The sequence below is a fragment of the Gouania willdenowi genome (genome assembly GCF_900634775.1).
Source record: "Gouania willdenowi chromosome 24 unlocalized genomic scaffold, fGouWil2.1 scaffold_320_arrow_ctg1, whole genome shotgun sequence".
NCBI lineage: Eukaryota > Metazoa > Chordata > Actinopteri > Blenniiformes > Gobiesocidae > Gouania > Gouania willdenowi.
Window position 1 is genome coordinate 3,878,773 of NW_021144848.1, and position 22,500 is coordinate 3,901,272.

At 40.3% G+C, this 22,500-nt stretch overlaps 3 protein-coding genes across 3 annotated transcripts in view; 1 reads left to right on the plus strand and 2 right to left on the minus strand.

Moving 5' to 3' along the window:
* gpr31 (G protein-coupled receptor 31) overlaps positions 1-2,288 on the plus strand; it is a 17,519-nt gene extending 15,231 nt beyond the window's left edge. Inside the window, exons 5-6 of the mRNA XM_028440728.1 lie at positions 611-1,019; positions 1,142-2,288. Of these exons, the coding sequence (XP_028296529.1) occupies positions 611-1,019; positions 1,142-1,636 (904 nt within the window). The 3' untranslated portion in view covers positions 1,637-2,288. The remainder of the gene's footprint in view (positions 1-610; positions 1,020-1,141) is intronic.
* Positions 2,289-5,684: 3,396 nt separating this feature from the next.
* LOC114458245 (claudin-20-like) lies at positions 5,685-10,177 on the minus strand. Its single transcript, XM_028440602.1, has 3 exons — positions 9,260-10,177; positions 7,217-7,710; positions 5,685-6,707 (listed from the first exon to the last, which is right to left on the minus strand). Exon 3 carries the CDS (start codon positions 6,669-6,671, stop codon positions 5,982-5,984), a length of 690 nt encoding a protein of 229 aa, XP_028296403.1. The 5' UTR covers positions 6,672-6,707; positions 7,217-7,710; positions 9,260-10,177; the 3' UTR covers positions 5,685-5,981.
* Positions 10,178-10,602: 425 nt separating this feature from the next.
* msraa (methionine sulfoxide reductase Aa) lies at positions 10,603-18,375 on the minus strand. Its single transcript, XM_028440561.1, has 6 exons — positions 18,143-18,375; positions 17,523-17,591; positions 12,656-12,775; positions 12,470-12,574; positions 12,272-12,378; positions 10,603-11,171 (listed from the first exon to the last, which is right to left on the minus strand). The coding sequence occupies exons 1-6, from the start codon at positions 18,279-18,281 to the stop codon at positions 10,998-11,000; spliced, it is 714 nt and encodes a 237-aa protein (XP_028296362.1). The 5' UTR covers positions 18,282-18,375; the 3' UTR covers positions 10,603-10,997.
* Positions 18,376-22,500: the final 4,125 nt, after the last annotated feature.

Below are 22,500 nucleotides of genomic sequence, written 5' to 3' on the forward strand. Positions count from 1 at the left end.
TCATATATTGTTGCAGAGCCATGATTTTAATATTTTGTTGAATCATGGTTTATATATATTTTTGAGTCATGTTTATATATTTTGTTGAGTCATGATTTATATATATTTTTGAGTCATGTTTATATATTTTGTTGAGTCATGGTATATATTTCTGTTGAGTCATGGTTTTATTATTTTGCTGAGTGATAATTTACATATATTTGCTGAGTCGCTGTTTATATGTTTTTTGCTGAGTTGTGGTTTATGTATTTTGATGAGTTTTATATATTTTACCTTGTCGTGATTTAACCATTTCTGCAGAGTCATGTTGTCATGAGTCGTTGTTTACATATTTCTCTTTAGTAGTAGTATAAGAATTTTTTTGAGTCATGGTTCATATATTTCTGTTGCAACATGGTTTGAATACTTTTGCTGAATCATGGTTTACATCTTTTTACAAGCTTGTTAATTTTTTGCTGAGTTATGGTTTACATATTTCTGCTGCATCATGGTTTGAATATTTTTGCTGAATCAGTGCTGAGGGAACCCCTCGTGTAAAGTGGTTGGTGATGGTGTTTCTGTGTTTGTTGGAGACAGAAGCTAAAAGCGTCTCCTCCTGGTTCTCATACAGGTTTCAGTTCTGGAGGAACCGATGCGTGTTCCTGTTCAACATTGTGGTGGCAGACTTCCTGTTAGTGGTGTGTCTACCGGTGAAGGTCCACCACTACCAGCACAACTTACGGCGCAGCGAAAACAATGGGTTGTGCAAAGCCATGCTCTTCATGCTGTTCCTCAACCGCGGAGCTAGCATCGCATTCCTCATTGCGCTGTCCCTGGACCGCTACTTCAACGTGGTTCACCTGGGGCGCCGCGGGAACATCGTGCGGACACTGAAGACGTCTCCCACGGTGTCGGTGGTGATCTGGCTGCTGCTGCTGCCACTCACCATCCCCACGTTGGTCCACACGTTCGAGTGCTGCAACAGCCACGGACGACAAGTTGAGACGTCGTACCACGACGTCACCGACACCTTCAGAGAGGTACGGTCTGTCTCTGTCCTAAAGAATAATTGTTGCTGAGCCATGGTTTGGAATGACAGACAAGGACTGTGAGAGAGAGACACTGATGTGATTTCGATGTAGATCTGTCTCATGTCTTCCAGGTGGTCTTCTTCACTCAGATCGTGGTCCCGTTCCTGGTCCTGGTCTACTGCACGGTGCGGATCGTGTCCCGGCTCAGGAGGAGGACGGTGGGGAAGAAGAGCCGTCTGAGGCGGGCCGTGTGGGCCGTCCTCTCCGTGTTGCTGGTCTTCTCCTTCTGTTTCCTGCCGTGCACGGTGGCCCGGGCGGCGCTGCTGAGTGTGCGTCTGCTGAACCTGAAGGAGGCCGAGGACGTAGCGGTGCAGGTCTACGACGCCCTGATGGTTCTGTCCTACACTGACTGCCTGCTGGACCCACTCATCTACTGCTTCTATCACTCGGGCTTCAAGGACGCCTACGTGTCCACCTTCTGCCCCGCCTTTCTGAAGAGGAAGCTGATTGAGCAGCAGTGCGCCGTGAGCAGAACCAATACCACCACCAGCAACAGAACCAACACCACCACCGGCAGCAGATCCGTGACCGTCCCCAACATAGAGAGAGCTCTGTGGACCACCTGAGGACACCAGGGGAGACCACGTAGAACCACCAGGGTTCTGGTTCTGGTTCTGGAGTCTCTGAAGTCTTTGTTATTGATTAATGTTCAAACCAGTTTGTGATTAAACCGGCTTGATGACTCCTCCCACGGTGGCCCGGCAGTGAGGGGGGCGGAGCCTCAGAGATCTTTGTGTGAGAAACCTCAATGATGTTCTCAAGTCTCAGGAACATCACGTGACTCATCTTCAAACTTTCATCAAGCATCTCCTGAAAGATGTTTTATTTCACACTTTCATCAACCCTTTGTGTGTTTTGTGGGCGTTTTGTGTTTCACGTCTTTGAACAATAAGAACAACCTCATTGTGTGTTACTGCTGTGGTGCTGGACCATGAACGTATAGGAGGAGATTAAGATTGTTTCTGAGGGGGGTAAAAGAAAAAATAGTAATATATTAGGAACGTTGACAATAAAAGTTTGCGTCAACGCATCGTAACATCCACCGTCCTGAATAAGAGGCAACATGCATGTTCTCACACATGAATATTTCATTTAAGACGATACTCCATTGTTTGTCCAACCGCTGCGTCACATTAGGCCACAAACACGTCAGATCATCCTATAAAGGAAATATGAGGTGGTATAACGGATACTAAAAGTGGAACTGATTATTAGAGCTCTGAGGTTTATCTATATACTGGTTTATCTATATACTGGATTATCTATATAGTGGATTATCTATATAGTGGATTATCTATATAGTGGATTATCTATATACTGACAGTAAAGATATTAACTGTAATATCAACCTGTGTTTGCTATGTTTGTTTTACCTGTTAGGTAGTCTGAGAGGGAGGAGCTCACATTCTTTTAAGGTAGGAGGAGCCAGGATTGTCAGGAGGAGGGGTTTTCGCCTTTTGATGACTGAATGAGGCTAAATGGATATACAGTGTGGTAAAAAAAAGTATTTATTCAGCCACTAATTGTTCAAGTTCTCCCACTTAAAAAGATGAGGTCTGTAATTTACATCATAGATAAACCTCAACTATGAGAGACAATATGAGAAAAAAAAAATCCAGAAAATTATATTTTATGATTTTTAATGAATTAATTATTAAATCCCTCAGTATAATAAGTAATTGGTCATCTACAAACAAGCCAGATTTGTGTCTCTCACAGACCTGTAACTTCTTCTTTAAGAGGCTCCTCCTCCACTCGCTACCTGTATTAATGGAACCTGTTTGAACTGGTTTTCAGTATAAAACACACCTGTCCACAACCTCAGACAGTCACACTCCAAACTCCACTAAGACCAAAGAGCTGTCAAAGGACACCAGGAACTAAACTGTAGACCTGCACCAGGCTGGAAGACTGAATCTACAATAGGTAAACAGCTTGGTGTGAAGAAATCAACTGTGGGAGCAATTATCAGAAAATGGAAGACATACAAGACACTGATAATCTCCCTCCATCTGGGGCTTCACGCAAGATCTCACCCCGTGGGGTCAAAATGATCACAAGGTGAGCAAAAATCCCAGAACCACACGGGGGGACCTAGTGAATGACCTGCAGAGAGCTGGGACCAAAGTAACAAAGACTACCATCAGTAACACACTACGCCACCAGGGACTCAAATCCTGCAATACCAGACGTGTCCCCCTGATTAAACCACTACATGTCCAGGCCCGTCTGAAGTTTGATAGAGAACATTTAGATGATCCAGAAGAGGATTGGGTGAAGGTCATATGGTCAGATTAAACCAAAATAGAACTTTTTGGTAAAAACTCAACTCGTCGTGTTTGGAGGAGAAAGAACACCATACCTACTGTAAAGCATGGGGGTGGTAACATCATGCTTTGGGGCTGTTTCTGTGCAAAGGGACCAGGACGACTGATCCGTGTAAAGGAAAGAATGAATGAGGACATGTATCGTGAGATTTAGAGGGAAAACCTCCTTCCATCAGCAAAGGCATTGAAGATGAAACGTAGCTGGTCTTTCAGCACAACAATGATCACAAACACAGACTTACAGAACAACCTTGACCTCTGTCATTGTCAACAAAGGGTACATTACAAAGTATTGAGATTAACTTTTGTTATTGACCAAATACTTATTTTCCACTGTAATTTACCAATTAATTCATTAAAAATCCTACAATGTGATTTTCTAGATTGTTTTTTCTCATGTTGTCTCTCATAGTTGAGGTTTATCGATGATGAAAATTACAGACCTCATCTTTTTAGGTGGGAGAACTTACACAATTGGTGTTTGACTAAATACTTTTTTACCCCACTGTATATCACTGTAGCAAAACCATTAAAAAGGGATTTTTTTCAAAAGACTGCCCCTTTAGGGGAATAAATGCTTCTCAAACACAGCAGCATATCATAGTATCATATACCATTTAAAAGCTTAGAATCTTCTGTTTTTCACCATATAAAGTAAACCATTCTAAGACACAACCATCACAGCAAACATACTCGATTATTTTGTCAAACTTGGAAAAAAAATGTTCACATAAACAATACAGCACTGCTCACCTTTAAAGTGATGCCATGTCTGACTGAATCCATAAACTCCATCAAAAGTGGTTCAAAATATTCCTCCGACATTCAAAAATCTAATGGATCTCAGCATTTAGTCTAAAACATAGTAAAACTGCTGTTAAAAAAAATGTAACGTAATTATCAGAATCAGAAGAAGAAAGCAGCTCCGCCCTGATTTCTTCTTCCTTTTTTATATCTCTGTGAGGCTGAACCGTGTCATTAAAAATCACCATTTTTACATTAATATTGGAAATTAATGATAAAATATTTCTGCTTTATTTTTGCTGTAGTACCATACATGACCTGCTGGGTGCAGAAGAAGAACCAAGTCACATGACTCGAACAACAAAAAATAACTTGTATTTTTAAAATTAATTCATATATATATACATATATATATATATATATATATATATATATATATATATATATATATATATGTATATACAGTCACTGTGTTTTATGGCACTTATATTAAGTGCACCCAAACTCCACCTATGCATGAAGGAGGTCCTAAACGTGGTCTGATGATCTCACAGACTTCCACCTTTAAACTGGAAACACACACACGCACACACACACACACACACATACAGGAAGTAGAACCCACGAAATGCTCAGATACCACTCACTCAGTGTGAAGCACGGCGGTGGCAGCATCATGCTGTGCTGCAAGATCAGGTTACAACAATGAGATAAGGGGCGGAGCTTTGGGAGCAGCCTGTGACTTCATTCAAATCTACACACTTAACACAACATGTTACACATCGTACACAGACACAAATTAAAAACACATTTCACACATTTCTGTGAGCTCATAAATCTTACGAGTTTCTCTCTGAGGTGTGTGTGTATGTGTGTGTGTCTCTCTCTGAGATGTGTATGTGTGTTGTGTGTGTGTCTCTCTCTCTCTCTGAGGTGTGTGTTGTATGCGTGTATGTGTGTGTGTGTTGTGTGTGTCTCTCTGAGATGTGTGTGTGTTGTGTATGTCTCTCTGAAGTGCGTGTGTTGTGTGTGTCTCTGAGATGTGTGTGCGTGTGTGTGTGTCTCTCTCTCTCTCTCTGAGGTGTGTGTTGTGTGTGTGTGTGTGTGTGTAGATGCTGAGTCGTGCGTCTCTGACTGACAGGAGGAGGGGGCGTGTCTATCCATCCGTGTAAAGCAGATAATGGAGAACCTAATAGTATCATTATGTGCTTCACACTGCACTGCACACACACACACACACACGCACACACACACACACACACTGTGAAGGTCACACTAAGGTTGAACTCATTTATTTTCAGTCTGAAGGGTTTTGTGGCACAAATGTTACCGTCATAAAAAACTAGCAGAGGAGGAGCCACATGAGGAAAAGGTAAAACATGCTTCTTTGAGTTTTAGGAAACCTTTCAACATCTCAAAAGACAGAATCACAGTGTGTGTGTGTGTGTGTGTGTGTGTGTGTGTGTAGCTTTAGTCGATCTTTGGTTTATTATTTTTTAGTTCTTTATCTCCTCCATCCATTCTTTACTCTTTACTGTTCTTCTTTGTTTTTTCAAAATGTGTTTTTTTTTTTTTTTTTGAACGTATTTTCTTACGTCCTTAATACATTGTTTGTTTGAACTAGCTTAGCATGTAGCAACCAGTCCCACATGCTTGGGTTAGCTTAGCCTGTAGCAACCAGTCCCATATGCTTGGGTTAGCTTAGCATGTAGCAACCAGTTCCACATGTTTGGTTAGCTTAGCATGTAGCAACCTGTCCCACACGCTTGTGTTATCTTAGCATGTAGCAACCAGTACCACACGCTTGTGTTAGCTTAGCACATAGCCACCAGTCCACTTGTCACACGTATTCCTGTCGGCTGTAGTTTCCTCGTGTGTTGGTCACTGTCGTTTGGCTCTTTCTTGCTCTTCCCGTCGTCGTTCTGATGGTTGTTTCGCTACTAACGACGCACTCCGGCCTCCGGGTTTGATTACCAGGACACGACAGGCAGAACACAACCCCGGCGGCGAGCAGGAACCCGGCAGAGACAAATGTGAGCCCGACGGCGCTGCCTGGTTGGAAGCGGCCGCTGTCGGTGGGGTCGGCGCGTAGGAACACGGTGACGACCTGGTGGGTGAACCATGCGGCTGAGGTCAGGCTGAGAAGGGCGGACAGGACCAGACACGCCCCGGCTGCCATTGCCGTGTGCGCCTTGGCGCGCTGCCCGCCGCCCCAACGCACGCACCTTAGCCCCAGAGCGGCCAAACACAGGCCAAACGTTGCAAGCAGGGTGCTCAGCAGCATGGCTGCGCGCGCTGTCTGCAGGTACAGAGGCAGCGCCAGCGGCGAGCGCTTCACGCTGCAGCTGAAAACGTCCAATGAGAATGAGGAGCAGTCCATCCACAGGCCGTGGGCCCGCCACACAGGCAGCACCCCGCCACGCCCCCCAACGCTCACCTGCCAGGTGGGCAAAAGCATTGCCACAGCAACGCCCACCACACCCAGCAGAGCCAGGAAGAAGGCGAGGATCTGCACAGCAGCCGGAAGCATTAGCTCCGCCTCCTCAGCTCCACCCCCTTAGAGATGCTGTATAAGAAAAACATAACAGAGAAAATAAAAACATAAACACGCCGTACAATGTACACTAGCTATTAGCCTCGCCCCCTTACCCTTTGATTCCTGCTCAGCTAAGGATGCTACATGCTGAGCTAACCAAGCTAAGCAAACCCAATCATGTGGAACTGGTGACGACATGCTAAGCTAACCCAATCATGTGGTACTGGTTGCTGCATGCTAATATAACAAAACCTGTGGGACTGGACGCTACAGGCTAAGCTAACCAAACATGAGGGACTGGTGGCTACGTGCTAAGCTAACCAAAACATGCGGGACTGGTCTCTGTCGTGAGTTCATTTAGTCTGAGTCTGCAACACTTGGAACATGTTTGGAAGGAAGATGAAACAGATGTTATATAGCTTAGCTTAGCTTAGCTTAGCTTAGCATGTAACGGCCTTGGCTGAGGGGGTCAAAGGCTAAAGAGGAGGGGCTGGCTCTTGTCCACAGAGTGTAAGATGATGGTTGGATGATTATCGTACCTGAGCGTTTGATCAGCGGTCCTTCACTACCTGTGGGCCTCCCGTCTCCATGGTAACCGTCCTGGACTCAGGAAGATGGAAACGCACATTTCCTCCTTTCGCAGCATTTCCCACTTTCGTTTCTTGGATTCAGATTTTTTGGCACCTGAAGGTCAGCGGCTGGACTGCAGCGCTTGCTGTGGGGACTGGATGGTGGTGGTGAAGAGGCGGGGCGGGAGGCGCCGGCTGCTGATTGGCTCCGCCTGAGGATGCCCCCCGCCCCCCAGGTCTGCTTTTTGGAGATAAAAACCAACGAACCGCAGTGAAGGTGTCGCCGTCCTGTGAAGGATCGTCACTGCAGAGCCAAGATAAGCTTCCTCCTCCCTCCTCCGCATCATCGTCATCATCATCATCACGCCATAGTCGCCCTCGCCATCACGGGACGCCACGCACAGTCCGGCCCGTCCAGAAGCAGCTTTGGTCCCAATCCCATCACTTTTTGGTCTTGACTTTTACTAACACACGCACACACACACACGCACACACACGCACACACACACACACACACACACACACACAGTCTGTCAGTGCTTGTGAGGACATTAATGAGTGTTTATAAAGACCAACATCAGGTAATGAAGTGGTGCGTTCAGGCAAGACAGGACAAACCATTAGTGCCATTAGCATTTAAATGACTTCAGCAGCTTGGACACACACACCAGTCTGTGTGTGTGTGTGTGTGTGTGTGTGTGTGTGTGTGTGTGTGTGTGTGTGTGTGTGTGTGTGTGTGTGTGTGTGTGTTTACACTCAGGCGTTTGTTCTATTCTTTGTTTTCAGTAACAGTGAGAAAATAGAGAACCTAAAAAAATTCATTAAAGCTCATAAAAGACTTGATTATAATCAAACACACACACACACACACACACACACACACACACACACACACACACACACACACACACACACACACACACACACACACACACACACACACACACACACACACACACACACACACACAGTCTGTAAAATGTCCCCTGAGGGTGAATCAGAAGAATAATGAGACGTTTTCATTTGAAAGGACTCAGTGGGAAATGAATTAGCCTCATCACAAGCTCCATTTGACCTTTGACCCACACTCATACACACACACTCATACACACACACTCATACACACACACTCATACACACACACTCATACACATGTACACACACACTCATACACACACACTCATACACATGTACACACACACTCATACACATGTACACACACACTCATACACATGTACACACACACTCATACACGTGTACACACACACGCATACACACACACTCATACACATGTACACACACACTCATACACACACACTCATACACATGTACACACACACTCATACACATGTACACACATGTAGTGTGTGAGTGAGTGTTGTTGGTGGTGGGAGGGGCCTATGGTTCACTATGGCAGGCTCGCCTCTGTCAGTCTGCTCCAGGACAGCTGTGGCTACAATAGTAGCTTACCACCACTAAGTGTGTGGAATGAAAGAATAATGCCTTCATTCTGTAAAGTGTCTATGATAAAGCTTTATATATATTTTCACCATATTTCATGATTATTTTTGCCAATTTAACCACATTCATGATTTATGTCCATTATTTACTAGTTTAAACTAATTGTTCCAATATTAACACTTTGAACAATTTTTACCACTTTTTCTGTCCGTTTTTATCCACTATAATTTACAACTTTTAACCAATGTCTGTAGTTTTTAAAATCCCATTTCACCACATTTTCCACCATTTTTGGTCACTTTGAACCATTTTATTAGTGATTAAAACCAGGATTTCCATCTTTAAGATGATTATAATAATAATAATAAACGTTCCTGGATAACAGTGGATATTATTCAGATGAATAAATAAATGTGGTTATCACAGATTCATAGACATCATATTATCCTACAGTATGAACACATTTCTAATATAAAGATCATATTCATTACATTAGTTCCTGCTCCACAGACACAGGTCAGTAACTGAGTGATAAATATATAAAATACTCACCAACCACTACAAAGCTCCTGTGATGGAGTCAGAGGGTGCTGTGGTATCTGCAGCACACTTTCCTCCCTCCAGGCTGTGGCCACGCCCTCCCTCCTGGTCCATGACTCACTTCTTCTTCTTTGAGGGACGGAGGATCCAAAGCTGTCAGCAGCTCTCTGATGGAGAGGTTCTCAACCTGTGGGTCGGGACCCATTTGGCCCGTTGTTCACGTTTCTAGAGCCAATGAGGCTCAGGCTGTTCTTTCACTAAAACTATGTAATATACATGTTTGTTCACATCATTTTGAACTATTACAGTACAAATAATAATAATTTGATTAATGATTTTAAACATATCAGAACTTGTTAAGATTCCATCAATAATCTGCCTTTTTACAATAATCGTATCGTCAGTTTTTTCCAGAAATATTTGATAAAAGAGTTTACTGTAAAAGTCGCTCCATTGGCTGTTATTCAGCCAAGAGTCCCGCCTCCAGCCCTCACTGATTGGCTGTACAGTAAGTGCTGCTAAATGATCTCTGCACGTTTTGCTTCTATTTAATACAATTATAGTATTTATTAAATCATAGATAAAAACAAAGATTCTGTACTCAGTCTCATCCAGTGCTTCTCAAAGAGTGGGGCGCGTCCCCTGGTGGGGAATGGAGGTATGACAGGTGGGGCGTGACAAACAGGAGAATTTCAATTTCATTCCAATCTTCTTAAAAACCTTTCTTCATTAATAATAAAAATTAATAACAATAAACACAAAGAAAGTAATAATGAGAACCTATAAATGTAGCAGAAATGAAAAGAGAGTTAAATTATTAGACTACAGTAGATATGGACCAGGAACTAAATGTAAAAATGATTTACATCAGCATGTGAAATGGAACAATAAACTAACTTTTAATAACTGACTCAATCATTTATTTCCTTTTTTCTTTTCTTCATCTTTTTGTCGCAGATTGTAAACAATGTGACATTATTTCCTGCATTTTTATGCAGAAAATTAATTTAGTTTTTGAGTTTCATTTATTATGAAATATGATGTTACTTGTTCCCTTTTAGTCCAAAACATTTAAATTGTGTTGTTTGTCAGGATATTTGGGGACCATTGGTGAAAGTTCCCCTTTGTTCAAAGTAGGAAATACACAAAAAAGTTCTAGAATCTCTGCTCTAATCCCAGCTGTTATTCTAAAATTTGACAGAAAATTAATATTAGTCTTCTAAATATTAATTATTGGTTTCCTTGATGACTAATAAATGATGTCGCTATCAGCCCTAAAAACCCATCAGTCTGAAATATAAAACTGTCTCACATTGCTGTGATTTAAAGTGAACAAAAGCACAAATATACTTAGACACGTTTCTATATCGTTTTATTATTATTATTATTATTATACTTAATGATTACTACCATGAATAATAAAGTCTGTGTGTGTTTTATGTGTATCAGACTGTAGCTCATCATATTTCATTAGGAGAGGAGGCTCTCCAAGTGGCCCCACCCCCTCAAAAGGCTCTGAGTACATGTGGCCCCACTCCCTCCAAAGACTCTGAGTACATGTGGCCCCGCCCCCTCCAAAGGACCTGAGAACATGTGGCCCCGCCCCCTCTAAAGGCTTTGAGGACATGTGGCCCCGCCTTCTCCAGAGACCTTGAGTACATGTGGCCACGCCCCCTCCAAAGGCCCTGATTTTCTGTAGTTTTTCTGCTTTAACTGGTTACAAAAAGTGCTTTTATTTTGAAGGAGGATGTCAGTGGGAGCCCCGCCCCCCTCCTATTGGACAGGAGACCCCCGTCCCCCTCAGACCACAGTACCCTCCAGGATGTTTACTCAGATATTGTTGATGTTCGTCCTCAGCGTAGAAGAAACTTTGATCTTTGGAGACTTCAGTGGTGACCACGCCCCACCCCCTCTCTGTCAGCACCTACACACACACACATTATATATAACTCAGTGCCCGTCAGAAGTATGTATTCATATAGTGGGAGGAGCTTAAGTAGAGTTAATTATGATGGTTGTATGTACATAGAGGTGTACATACTGTACTCTGTTAGAAAGGGTTTATTTGTGGGTGTAAAATAAAATAGTGTGTGTGATTTATCTGGTTTAATTCTATGGAACATGAATATGATAAATGAGTTTTTTTTACTCATTTTTATATTTTTTTTGTTTGGTGTATTTTTCTGTAATGTATGTTTTTTTTTAATCATTATGTGTATTTTTGTAGCTTTCTGTTGTGTTTTTGTGCATTTTTTGTAGTGTGATTCTGGAGTCATTTTATGTATTTTTGTATCTTTTTTGGTGTATTTTTTTGTATAAATATTGTTTTGTTTTTTTGTTTTATTTTACTCATTTAGTATATTTTTATCATAAAAACTGTGTGTGTGTGTGTGTGTGTGTGTGTGTGTGTGTGTGTGTGTGTGTGTGCGTGTGTGCGTGTGTGCGTGTGTGTGTGCGTGTGTACTCCTCTGTGAGTTATCTCGCGCGCGCGTCATGCACATAATCCGTCGCAGGTTGTTGAGAGAATTAAAAAAATAAATTAAAAAAGAGACGAAAGTACTACAAAAAAATGGAATATTAACTTAAATGACTTTTAGCAGCACAAAAACGTTTTTAATATTTACCTTTTTTTTTTTCTTAAACCCAAACCAACTGCGACACAGTGACGTCATGAACCCGGAACAGGAAGTAGTGCGCTCAATACCGCGCTCATTACAGAGATTACAGTAATCTTAAAATTAAAGTTTTGAACGTTTTGCTTCACCAAATTACTCTAAAATAACACACACACACACTCAGGGTATTTGGAACAAGTTGACTAAGCTTCAGGAGATATTTGCCACACACACACACACACACACATTTTTGCTTTATAGATAGATAATAGATATACACACACACCATATCTATACACATACATTATTAAAAAAAAACCAAGACAGTGTATAATGTGTGTGTCTGTGTGTGTATAAAGTCTGTATGTGTGTGTGTATAAGATGTATGTGTGTGTGTGTGTGTGTATACCTTCTGGTACTGCTCTTTAGACGCTAGCGCCTGCTCCTGCTGCTCCTCTGTGTACGTGTAGATCACTGAACGATACGTCGTCCCAACGTCATTACCCTGACGCATTCCTGACACACACACACACACACACACACACACAGTGTCACAACCGTAGGGTTTCACTGAGAAACGAGTGTGGGGTCATGACCCCCCCCTCACCTTGTGTGGGGTCGTGACCTTCCCAGAACACCTTCAGTAGTTTTTCAAAGTGAACGTGACGAGGATCAAACACAACACGCACAACCTCAGCGTGTCCAGTCCTCCCTAAAACACACACACACACACACATTATTAAACACACACACACATCAGCAGAGAGTGTGTGTGTTTATAGTGTGTGTGTACCTGTGCACACCTCCTGGTACGTGGGGTTCTGAGTGAACCCTCCTGCGTATCCAACCTGTGTCGAATAAACTCCTCCCACCTTCCAGAACATTCTCTCAGCACCCCAGAAACAGCCCATCCCTAATAAACACAATACACACACATTACACACAATATATACACACATTACACACAACATATACACACACAATATATACACACACACACACACATTATACATTTTATAAACACACACATTATACATTTTATAAACACACACACAGGTGAAGTAAACATCAGAGATGCTGCTTCTGCGGTAACAACTCTAACTATGATGCAAATCGTGGTCTAAAATGGTGTTTATTGGAGCATCCACATTATTAAAACCCTTCCACATCATCAGCACTGATCTCAGGTGTTTTCACCCCTTAACCTGAACACCTCGCCTTCACTTGCAGAAGAGTTCCACCTGTGGTCTCTCTTCAGCCACAGCCATCTTGAGCTGGACTCTGGTGCTGCAGCTGTGTCTCTGGTGGCTTTTTCCAACTGTTTGGGCTCCAGGCCCACTTTCTGAAGGAAGTAATGCACCAGTTTTGCTGGGAAACCACGGCAGCCAACTTCAATGGGTTAGCTGGTTGCATGCCACTTCATCAACCAGGTCTTGGTACTTGGCTTTTTTCAGTTGGTGGGACATGGCTAGCCTCTCTTCCCAGGGCACTGTGAGCTCAGCCATTATGATGGTTTTCATGCTCCTGGATAAAAGGACCATATCTGGTTGGAGTGAGGTCACTGCCACGTCCTGCGGGAAGACACGCCTGCTCTTCAGGTCCACTTCCCAGTCGGAAGCTCGTTGCAAGGCAGAGGGTGGGTTCTTGGCCACCTTGCTGGTCTTATGAGTCTTGTCTCCTTTCCTCACAAAGGATGTGGCTTTAGGCAGTTGGACCTGCTTGTTGTTGGCTTCAACTCACTGCTGTTCCACCCATTTAGCGATTTCTGTCAGGACCTTGTCATGCCTCCATCTGTAGCCGGTCAGTATGTGGTTGAGTGTACGGGTGACTGTTCCGCATTGGTTGCAAGGTAGATCTTCAGGTTTCTTGGGGTTGGCAGCAGGTCAGTCACAGAGCGTAGGAGAAAACTCAACTTCCCCTGATCGGTCTGCCACAGTTACTTCCAGGACAGTAGTCGATTCTGTGCCCTGGGAGGCACGTCCAATCACTTTCACCTGGTGCTCTTCCTTTGCTGCCTCACAGACTCTTTGCACCACGAGGCCTCTTCTGGCTCTAGCATCTGCCCTGCTCCACCTTTTCTTGCTGTAGTGTCCAAGGCCTAGACGTCCCCAGCATAGCACACCCACGACTTCCTGGTGTTTCCAGTGGGATTCTGCTTCCATCACAGCTTGCTGGGGCTTCCACTGTCTGCCGCATCTGATGGTCTTGCTTGCATATCTTACTTTCCTGTCTTTAGACGAGAGGAGTGTACTGACTGCCATTGCCTTGGTGGCTTTAAACTCCTCAACCAACAATGAGACTGGTAAAAAAAAAAGCTTGGAGGTCTTGCTGTACAAGTTGATTGCACTGAAGGACGGTGGGACTCCGAGCCATGTCAGCAAGAACTTGCTGCACAACCTTTCCATTCCTTCCACTTGGGACATGGGGGAGTCATAAAGCAGGAAGGGCCATTGCAGTTGGGGTATGATGCCATACAGAAAGCACCAGACTTTGAACCTCCCGAGCAGTTGGCTGTGCTCGATTGCTTGAGCCATGTGCTCAGCTGGGCTTTGGTGTCCGTGAGGTTACTGCTGTCTTTTAAGGAGCTGTCGTACTGCTTTCCAAGGAATTGGATCCTTTGATCTTGGATTGTTGGGATTTCGGAGCCTTGGATACAGAAGAGGTTTCCTGTTAGCTTCCCCTTCAAGATACTGGGGCTCCTTGACTTTTCGGGTTTGAACCCCAGACGTGACCAAGTGACCATCTTTTCCAGTGCGCTCAGGACCCACTGTGGCTACCGGATAAATGAAGTCATCACCGTCACGTCATCCGTGAAAGCTCCACAAACGGGGTGTCTCGTCTGCCTTCGGCCCCTAGCACTGGAATCCTTTAGCAACAGGTTCATAGCTGCTATAAACAGGAAATCCTGCCATGATGTCCTTTAGGTGACACTCCTCACGGTGAACCTCATCTGCAGTGTATCCATGTGTGCCGCACATTATACACACACACATTATAAATTATACACACACACACACTATAAATTATACACACACATTATAAATTATACACACACACACTATAAATCATACACACACACATTATAAATTATACACACACACACACTATAAATTATACACACACATTATAAATTATACACACACACACTATAAATCATACACACACACTATAAATTATACACACACACACTATAAATCATACACACACACTATAAATTATACACACACACTATAAATTATACACACACACACACTATAAATCATAAACACACACATTATAAATTATACACACGCACACATTATAAATTATACACACACACACACTATAAATCATACACACACACTATAAATTATACACACACACACACTATAAATCATAAACACACACATTATAAATTGTACACACGCACACATTATAAATTATACACACACACACACTATAAATCATACACACACACATAACTTATACACACACACACACACTATAAATCATACACACATTATAAATTATACACACACACATTATAAATCATACACACACACATTATAAATCATACACACACACATTATAAATCATACACACACATTATAAATCATACACACACACATTATAAATCATACACACACATTATAAATCATACACACACACATTATAAATTATACACACACACATTATAAATTATACACACACACACACATATTATAAATCATACACACACATATTATAAATTATACACACACACATTATAACTTATACACACACACACTATAAATAATACACACACATTATAACTTATACACACACATTATAAATCATACACACACTATAAATCATAAACACACACATTATAACTTATACACACACACATTATAAATCATACACACACATTATAACTTATACACACACACATTATAAATCATACACACACATATTATAAATCATACACACACACATTATAAATCATACACACACACATTATAAATTATACACACACACTATAAATCATACACACACATTATAACTTATACACACACATATTATAAATTATACACACACACATTATAAATTATACACACACACACTATAAATCATACACACACACTATAACTTATACACACACACATTATAAATTATACACACACATATTATAACTTATACACACACACATTATAAATCATACACACACATTATAAATCATACACACACACTATAAATCATACACACACATTATAACTTATACACACACACATTATAAATTATACACACACACATTATAAATTATACACACACACACTATAACTTATACACACACACACACTATAAATCATACACACACACACACTATAAATCATACACACACATTATAACTTATACACACACACATTATAAATTATACACATACACACTATAAATTATACACACACACATTATAACTTATACACACACACACTATAAATCATACACACACACACTATAAATTATACACACACACACATTATAAATTATACACACACACATTATAACTTATACACACACACACATTATAAATTATACACACACACACTATAAATCATACACACACACTATAAATTATACACACACACATTATAACTTATACACACACATTATAACTTATACACACACACATTATAAATTATACACACACACATTATAACTTATACACACACACACATTATAAATTATACACACACACACTATAAATCATACACACACATTATAAATGATACACACACACATTATAAATTATACAAACACACACTATAAATCATACACACACACACTATAAATTATACACACACACATTATAACTTATACACACACACTATAAATCATACACACACACACTATAAATCATACACACACAATATAAATTATACACACACACATTATAAATCATACACACACACACTATAAATTATACACACACACATTATAACTTATACACACACACATTATAAATTATACACACACACACTATAAATCATACACACACACACTATAAATCATACACACACACACACTATAAATCATACACACACACACTATAAATCATACACACACAATATAAATTATACACACACACATTATAAATCATACACACACACACTATAAATTATACACACACACATTATAAATTATACACACACACATTATAAATTATACACACACACACTATAAATCATACACACACACACTATAAATCATACACACACATTATAAATTATACACACACACATTATAAATTATACAAACACACACTATAAATCATACACACACATTATAAATTATACACACACACACTATAAATCATACACACACACTATAAATCATACACACACACATTATAAATCATACACACACACTATAAATTATACACACACACATTATAACTTATACACACACACTATAAATCATACACACACACACTATAAATCATACACACACAATATAAATTATACACACACACATTATAAATCATACACACACACATTATAAATTATACACACACACATTATAACTTATACACACACACATTATAAATTATACACACACACACTATAAATCATACACACACACTATAAATTTTATATATACACACACACACATTATAAATTATATACACACACACACATACATACCAAACATCACCATGTGTGTGTGCTCTGGAAAAGGGGGCGTTGTCCTGTTTCCATTCACGTGGTGTTTGACTGAAACACAAACAGGAAGTGACAAACAGGAAGTTAAATGATGATCTACATGTTACTGATCTGATAACAGATTAATGCATTATCAATAAAGTTAAACTGAATATTATGTAATAGAATCAGTGTGTGTGTCTTTCATAAAACAAATAGAATGTTACACAAATATTAAAAAATAAAGTAAAACTATTTTTTATTGTAAATCATTTGTATTTATTGTGTATTTGTTTTTTTCTTTTTCTAACATCACAGATGTATAAAGAATAGATCTGCTTCTAACAAACATAGCTGTATTCATATTATTCTTTAAAAATTAAGATTTTAGAAAATATATTAAATATTGTTTAGCCATGGTTACCGACGCGCATGCGCAGTGCTGGGTTTAAAGTTTAAACACTTACAGATAATTTAATATCAAACAAAACCTTTAACTGATCTAATGGTTCGAACATTAAATGTTTGTCCTGTTAATTAGGTTAAAATAAACTTCCGTTTTGAAGCTTTTTTACGTTAAAATAAACATGCTAGGCTAACACCGGGAGCCAAAGCTAACTGACCGGACACTCGGAGAGGCTCGGGCCGGCCCGGCAGCGCTGTTTCCGGCGTCGGCATGTTGACTTTAGACGCTGAGTCACCCATCGAACCGTAGAACAGAGGACGCCACATGAGCCGGAGGCAGCGGGACGAGGAGACCATCAGAGCCGGAGGAAGAGCCTCAAACCCGGCTAGAAGCACACCGAGCACCGGTTATCTAAAGAGTTATACAATAACACACACACACACACACACACACACACACACTAAAAAATACAAAACTGTAACAAAAAACTATGAAAAAAAATCAGGAAAAGTAAAATAATAATTAATTATGGTTTTAGATTTTCTTAATTATCATTATTTTACTAATTTACCAACTGGCGGGAATTCGGGCTTTTGTGTTACAGTGTCTCATAATTATGACTTAGATTTTTGTATTTATTATTATTTTACTTTTCCTAGTTTTTTTTTACTGTCAGGAATGAGCTTCCATACAAAACTCATAGAACAGGAAAAATAAACAACCACACAAACTGGAAACAAGTTCATGTGGTGAGATAACTGATAGTATAATCATAAAAATAGTAGACTAATAATAATAATTATTATATAAATACAATGATAATAATGATTATTAATATTAATGATAATATATCTCTTCTGGCGCTGACGGGATTCCACCTGAATTTTAAGCAGCTTTTTGATCGTCTTGTCTTTTTGTTGTTTGACATGATTCAGACATTTCTAGGGACTGGATCCTCTTTAAGAGACGTTAATGTTGCAATCATTTCATTATTACTTAAAAAAGACAAGGACCCACAGGAATGCTGCAGTTATAGGCCCCTCTCTCTGTTGAACGCTCATCTGAAAATCTTTGCTAAATTATTAGCCTTTTATGACAAAATGAGTAAATTGTGACCAAAAAGGTTTTGTAAAGTCTAGGTCTGCTGCTGACAATATGAGGAGGTTACTGCGTAGAAATACAACTAAATTACCAGGAGGGGTTTTTCACTCGATGCCATGAAGGCTGGAGGGGCAGTACCTGTGGTCTTTATTCACATCTTTTGTCATGGGTACAAATGTCCTTCATAATAATCCATCAGCAATGGTTCTCACCAGCATGAAATGTTCCTCACCCTTTGCTATCGCCAGAGGCTGTAGACAGAGAAGTCCTCTTAGTCCTCTTTTGTTTGTGCTCTCTCTGGAGCCCCAGGCCCAACTTATTCATTTATCTGATAAAGTCACTCCAATTGAAATGAACGGCACGAAACATCACATTTCCTTATATGTATCAATATTTAATAACTTTAGCCGACTGCTCCTCAGGGATGGGTTAAAATGCAGAGGACAAATTTCATATATGTGTAACAACATATGACCAATAAAGACAAAAAAAGGCCAATTTAATTTAATTATTTTTAGTGACATATCTGGTTACAAGATGAATTGGGATAAATCTGCTTTCTTACCACTGAATGAGACTATGAGGAACTCTACTCTAATTCTGATTCTGAAACAGTTCAAGTATCTGGGAATTAAAATCTCCTGATCTTTGCAATCTATCGTTAAAACTAATTATGACGGTGCTTTCTCTAAAATTATGGCTGATCTTGAGAGGTGGTCTCCGCTACCAAATTCTCTTCTTTCTCGTGTTTCAATAGTTAAGATGAACTTGCTACCCCGCATACATTATCTCAGTTTTATGATTCCAGCAGGCTTCACAGTGCCATCACTAAATGTATCTGGAAGAGCAATTGGCCACGCCTTAAACCCTCCACAGTGCAACGTAACAGAGCTGCAGGCGGACTGTCACTTCCAAACTTTAAATTATCTCACTGGGCTTTTGTACTGAGTCCTGTGTTTACATGGTTTGATCGTTCAGTTGATGAGGCCTGATGATCTTTAGATGAAGGAATAGAGCATCCATTGGGTTTGACTGAGGTATTATTTGTAAACACTCCACGTAGTAAATACGTGTCCGTTTTGGTCTGATTCTAGCACATTGCAGTCTGACGTTCTGCTGAAAAAACATGTGGACACAGTTAAATGGAATCCTTACTCTCCTATTTTTAATAACTTTGACATTCTTATTAACAGATGTCCTGTTAGGCAATCTGAATGTAAACATTGGTATGTAAAGGGAATACGTTCCCTTGGAGACGTGTTTAGTGGCAGGGCCTTCATTCATTTGAGGACCTTTGAATCCAGTTTAATTTACAGCAATCAACAATTAAGAACCGTTATAAAAACATACGGCGTACCTTAGCGGTCCCCTTTACAGCCACATCTCTTATTAACGTTTGTAGATGGTACATGTGGATTAAAAGGTGTCATTTCTAAAATGTTCTCTCACTTTTTGGGACAGACTTATGTACCATTGCTCTTAGAGCTGAGATGAAGGTCAGATATTTCAAATGTTCCTGTGGGCTTTGACTGGCACACTGTGTGGGACACTGTTCTCTGTTCCTCGAAAAAGTCCAGATCACCATCAGATACATCTGAACTTTTTACATAGGACGTACTTGACACCACGTAGACTATTGTTCATGAAGTGTAAGTCAGATCTGACCTGCTCTTTGTGCCATGATGGCGTTGTAAGGACCTACTTCCACATGGTTTGGGAGTGCCCAGGGGTTGCTCTGTTTTGGGAGATGGTGGCTGGTCATCTGTCTGTCCTCTCATCGTGCCTGGTTCCCTGCTCTCCTCTGGTCCTTCTTCTGAAGGACTTTTCTCGGCTTGGACTGAACAGGCAGAACCACTTACGGCTGCCAAAAAGATGGTCGCCACAAGGTGGAAGCCCCCTCACTTGCTGTCTCGTCGACAGTAGGTCATGACATTTATTGACATTGCTTACCTGGAGCTGATGCATGGTGCTAAGGTGGGCACCACCAATATGTGGGACAGTGCAATTAAAGAACTTAAGTCATCTTTGTTTTAAGTGTAGTTTTTGTTTGAGTGCAGATTGTGTTTCATCATGTGGTGTTTTTGTTGCCCTGGACTTGTGTATGTTTATGTTAGTGTGTGTTTTTGTTGTTGTTTGAAAACTAATTAAAAAAAATTGATAACACAAAAAATATCTATATATCTTGAGTATAAAATGATTAAATATAATAAATAAATAACCTTTAAAGAGTCTCTATTGATGACATTTATGCATATATAAATATTATGTATGTACTTGTATAATGTGTGTGTAGATGTATGTAAAACTCTTTACATAAACCTTTCTTAAATTATTCACCTGCATAAAAAAACATATGTAAAAGTGCTGCAGTGAAAAATACAGAAAAAAAGAAACATTGTTTACAATCTGTGATAAAAAGCTTCAGAAAACAAAACGGAAAGTAAGTCAACTATTGTTTATTGTTTTACTTCACATCCTGACATAAATCATTATTTTTATATTTTAGTTCCCGCTCCATATCTAATACAGTCATTTAGGTTCTATTCTCCCATGTGCAGAACTCCAAAAAGCCACACAGTGGTGCTGTTTCTGTCTGTATGCTATTCTCCTCCTGTACTTAAATCAGTCACTACACGCCTTCATCCCAGTTACGCACTGTGGGTTGAGGGACCCTGAAATGTGGGCGTTCCCATTCAAATCTAGCTTTACGCACATTCTCAGCAGCAGCTGTGATCACTCAGCTGCTGCTGTGTGATTAATTAAAACTGTGACAGACACAGACTTCTGTCCACGTTGGTCACAGTGATTCAACTATTTTCATACTATGTCCAACGTAAAGTCACAGTTTGATCCACTACAGAGTGAAACATGCTGTCATATGCAGATGAGGATGGAACACAAACTGTTCCCACACATATTTTAATGAGGCTCAGGTCACTTTAAACTATTTATATTTAACATCCCTCTGTATTAAAGCAGGACGTTCTGTGGACGCGTTATTACATCATATCTACATCATATAATTCTGTCACGCTTTACAGTGATGATGATGATGATGATGATGATGATGATGATGATGATGATGATGATGAAGGTGATTAATCAGTGTGTGCTGAACTATGAAGCTCGCCAACGTCTTATGAAACTAAATCACCATGGTAACTTAGGCTGAACGACTAGCCTGGTCGGGAGCAGGTTTTGTTCTGGCTAGGATTTTAGTGAGTGATAAAGCCCCGCCTCCTGACCACTCAGATCTCTTAGAAAGTGAGCTGTCTAATAAAAAGTGATGTGTGAACATGTCACTGTGTGGATCTGACGCTGACAGGAGAGAAAATATTTAGACATCAATGCAATCCTTTCATTTACTGATGACATCATTTTGGAAAAATATAGATTCATATCAGATAGACTGATCTATAGTCAGCTGATGAAACCTGTGTCTATGTATGCACGTACGGGTGAAGTCATTCATTC